Source organism: Triticum aestivum, chromosome 5A (assembly GCF_018294505.1).
Source record: "Triticum aestivum cultivar Chinese Spring chromosome 5A, IWGSC CS RefSeq v2.1, whole genome shotgun sequence".
Classification (NCBI taxonomy): domain Eukaryota; kingdom Viridiplantae; phylum Streptophyta; class Magnoliopsida; order Poales; family Poaceae; genus Triticum; species Triticum aestivum.
Window position 1 is genome coordinate 530,984,020 of NC_057806.1, and position 3,811 is coordinate 530,987,830.

General features: G+C 51.8%; 1 protein-coding gene across 1 annotated transcript; it reads right to left on the reverse strand.

The window, feature by feature from the left end:
* Window positions 1-1,576: 1,576 nt before the first annotated feature.
* LOC123104535 (protein SHI RELATED SEQUENCE 1) lies at window positions 1,577-3,298 on the reverse strand. The gene is made up of 2 exons (XM_044526405.1): window positions 2,504-3,298; window positions 1,577-2,398 (listed from the first exon to the last, which is right to left on the reverse strand). Exons 1-2 carry the CDS (start codon window positions 3,063-3,065, stop codon window positions 1,968-1,970), a joined length of 993 nt encoding a protein of 330 aa, XP_044382340.1. The 5' UTR covers window positions 3,066-3,298; the 3' UTR covers window positions 1,577-1,967.
* Between the last annotated feature and the right edge of the window lie 513 nt (window positions 3,299-3,811).

The window sequence follows — 3,811 nt, forward strand, 5'->3', positions numbered from 1 at the left end:
TAGAAACTAACCTTAGTGTGGTGCATTTCATCGCAACGCTAACACTAGAAGCCACTATTTCTATGAAGGTATTTCCATAGGTATATAGAGGATTGACATAAATCATTTGCCATGCATGCATATGACTAACCAATAGTTACTTACACAACACAATAACCACGTTATTTCAGCATATCACAGTATATATCCCGGAAATACACAATGCGAGAGGGAGTGGCCACTAATAAGCAAGAACAAACAAACAACACAAAGACACGAGTTAAACACCCCGATATTAATATTCAAATATAGTGGTCACATTGAATTTAAGAATCAGCATTTCCATTCATGAACTTTTATTCTCATGAACTCATTATTATGAAGAAAATTAGAGGATAAATGTATTATCAAAACAATGAAATTAAGTTAGGGTGCAGCTTTAAACCCAAAAAGATCCCAGGTGTCAATAATTTTGGCCAATCTACTACTATTAGTTTACTAAATTAAGGTAAATGCATTCAGCGGAATATACACATGTTGCATCCTTTGAAATAGAGCAAGTTCTCTTTTGAGATAATGAAATCGACCAAGTTGAAAGGCAGCATATACAAAGGAACCTCCATGCATTATAATAGTAACACTATTTGACGAAAAAACATGTTATGCTTCAAAGAGAAATTAAGGTATTAAGAAGTTAAAGGCTTAGTACGCATGTGCAATTTTGGAAGTTTACACGACCCATCATCAAATTTATTTAGCCTGCTGTGTAGAATTATTTTTCAAATTCTAACTTCAATATCAAAACTGCCGGCTTATGTACCCCACTACTATTATTGCTAAAAGCCATGCAGACACATGGATTTTCTCATTCACAAACACGAATTATATTTCTTAAAAAGTAAATATACAGATAAAATAACATAATTTGTTAATACTACTACTGTACTCAAATCGTAGCTTTTCACAAGCAGACTTAGAGATTGAAATGAACTGCAATGGTACGTTTGCTAGCACTAACGGATATAATTATTTTGGTAAAAAAAAACTTCATCATTTCTTGTGAGATGACTCTTATAAATTTATTAAAAAAACAGAACTGGGTACCCAATGCAATTGCAATCTAAGGTGGTGGAAAAACAAATCAACAAGTTCATGCCATAGATGACGAAAACAAAAATGAGATGAATGAGCCACCAATCAATCATTCCCCCTCATACCTGCTAAGCTCGGAAACATAAAACAAACACCGAAATCAAGCAAAGGGATCATCGCATGGCTCGATCGGTCAGCTCCCAATCAACTGATCATTTGGTCTCAAACTTTCTTGCATTCCTCTCTCCTATATGAGCATACAATGGCTCACTCCCAAATTCTAATATAGTACTAGCCATAAAACTAACAGAACCACGCCATTAACTTAAGGCGAAGGACGCGACATAGTATCTTGGATCCACGAGCTACCAAGTAAAGTCGACTAGGTTTCTAGGGCGCAGCTTTTGAAGAGCAAAGGGAAAACGAGTAGTAAAGCCGAGTGGTCGCACCTTGTGCAAGACAGATAAATAGAAGAGGCTACGTAGTACGTCGTGGTAAAAGTAAATTTAAAGAAGCCTTAGCATCATATATTATTGCTCTGATGAAAGAAGTAGCAGGAAAATCAAGATTGTTAAGAACACTGTCAATTGAAGATCCGGAAAGAAAAAAACAAGCTAGAGCAGTGCAAGAAATCACGCTTAGTTCCCGGGATCCTAACTGTCAGATTTCTAATCATTTGCTCTGACAGGGTATGTCACTGACTAATCGCCTCAGATGCTCCCAAGAAGAGCTAGAAAGGTCTAAATTACGGGGCCTCATTAAGCTAAGCTATAGCTAGGCTCTAGAGAAGGAAGGAGCATCAATTTATGCATCAATTGACAGATCGAAGAAACCAGGGGTTGGGTGGAGGCACGGTGTTACAGCGGGAGGCGCCGTCGACGTGCGTCCGTGCGTCGTCACTGTCTCTGGTAGGGGTGGCCGTGGAAGAAGGGCGTGGTGGCCGGGAACGAGCCGTAGAGCCCGGGCGTCGGGTACGGATCCATCACCACAGCCGATGACACGACGATGTTGTGGTTGTTGCCGCCGCCTGCGTCGCCCGCTTCCGCGCCCGTGCTCGGCGGGGACACGTCGCCGGTCAGGCGGAACTGGTAGTCGCCGCCTCCGCCGCCGCTGCCTCCTGCGGCAGCTTGCAGCTGGGCGTGGGCGTTGCTGGGGCCGACGTCGTGGAGGATTCCCTTGAACACGTGGCCGCCGATGCTGACGGTGGTCTGGTACGCGAGCTCCGCCTCGGCCTGGTCCACCGGCCCGAGACGCACGCATCGGAACACCGCCTCCGAGCTCACCTCCCGCGGGAACCTCTCCGCCACCGTCACCATCTGCTGATCCCCTACACACGCACACACAAAAAGCACAGGTTTTAGCGTCAGATCCGGGAGCATGGAGGCATGGAAGGTGTAGGTTTTGCACCACGTACGTGGTATATAGTACGTACCTGAGGAGGTGGTGGGCGTGGTGGCCGCGAGGCGAGCGCGGGGGCGCTTGGTGAGGTCGCGTGAGGGGCCAGCCCCGCCCGTGGTCGCGGCGGCGGAGGCGGCGAGCGCGGTGAGCTGCTGCTGGCGCTCGCGGCGCTTGGAGGCGGGAACCCAGGTGGACTTGACGTGGGTGGAGCAGGCGAAGCCCCGGGACTTGCAGCAGGTGCGGCAGCGCTGGTGCTGGCAGTCCTTCTTGGCCTGGTTGCCGCAGTCCTGGCAGCTGGTGCCGCCGCCGGTGCCGGCCAGGGCGGCAGCGCGCGCCCCGCGTGAGGAGGAGGAGGAGGCCGCGCCGGCGAGCGACTGCGCGGCGCCTGCGGGGAGGTCATCGGTGGCGAAGCGGATGAGGTTGGGGGCGTAGAAGGGGTGCGTGAGCTGCTGCTGGTCCTGCGGCTGGCCCCATAGCTGGAAGCCGCCCCCGCGCGTGGCGTAGAGGAAGGTGGACGCGTCGGACGGGTGCACGCCGGGCGGCGACGCGGAGCTGTCGCGGCCGCTTCCTCCTGTGCCTAGAGGGAAGCCCGCCATGCGCCCAAATCCATAGGCCGCCGTGCCGATCTCCCTCTATTTCACTCTATCTACAGTCGCTGCCCTGGCCATGCGCTAGCTCGTGTAGGAGTACGCGCTATCTTCCTACCTACGTACTGCGGTATGTCCGGCTGCTGGCCTCGTCGATGGGAAGGGAAGAGAAGAGGATGGGGAGGAGGAGGAGGGTGAGGAGGTGGAGATGAGGAGGAGTAAAAGTCCGCGTGGCAGCGGGGGGGGGGGGGGGGGGGGGGTCGCGTGCGAGTTAAGACGGTGAGGCGACAGAGAGGGCCTGCTACGCCGCCATGGTGCCTGCGCGCACCAAAGCTGCCATTTATTGCCCTGCCTGCTCCCTCCCCTCCCCTTCTCTCTCTCTCTCTCTCTCAAAACAAGCTTGGAGTTTGCAGCACAAGCACAGGCACAGCCGAGGGAGTGAGTGAGTGAGGGGGGTAGGCAGGCACCCAACACGGCAACGCGGCGGGCGGCTGCTGCAGCTGATGTTGCGACGGAAAAGGGCACAGCACAACAGTGGCGCAATAGAATAAGCATGGCGCGCGGCCCCGGCCGCCGGCCCGGATGGAATGTACCACGAGTAAATGTTTGCCTGCCGCTGCCGCGCCGCGCCCGTATCATTGGCGTGCTCCGGAATCCAGCTGCCCCCACGCCGCGCCATGCCATGCCATGCATGTCCGCTACTCTCACACGCACTAGTCAATGCAATATTCAATTCGGCCCTGTAAAGTTGCACC

Excerpts from the sequence above, each read along its gene's own strand:
- LOC123104535 (XM_044526405.1), bottom strand. The coding sequence starts at position 3,065 with ATGGCGGGCTTCCCTCTAGGCACAGGAGGAAGCGGCCGCGACAGCTCC. Across the intron at positions 2,399-2,503 it reads CACGCCCACCACCTCCTCAG|GGGATCAGCAGATGGTGACG; the intron begins GTACGTACTATA and ends GTGCGTGTGTAG.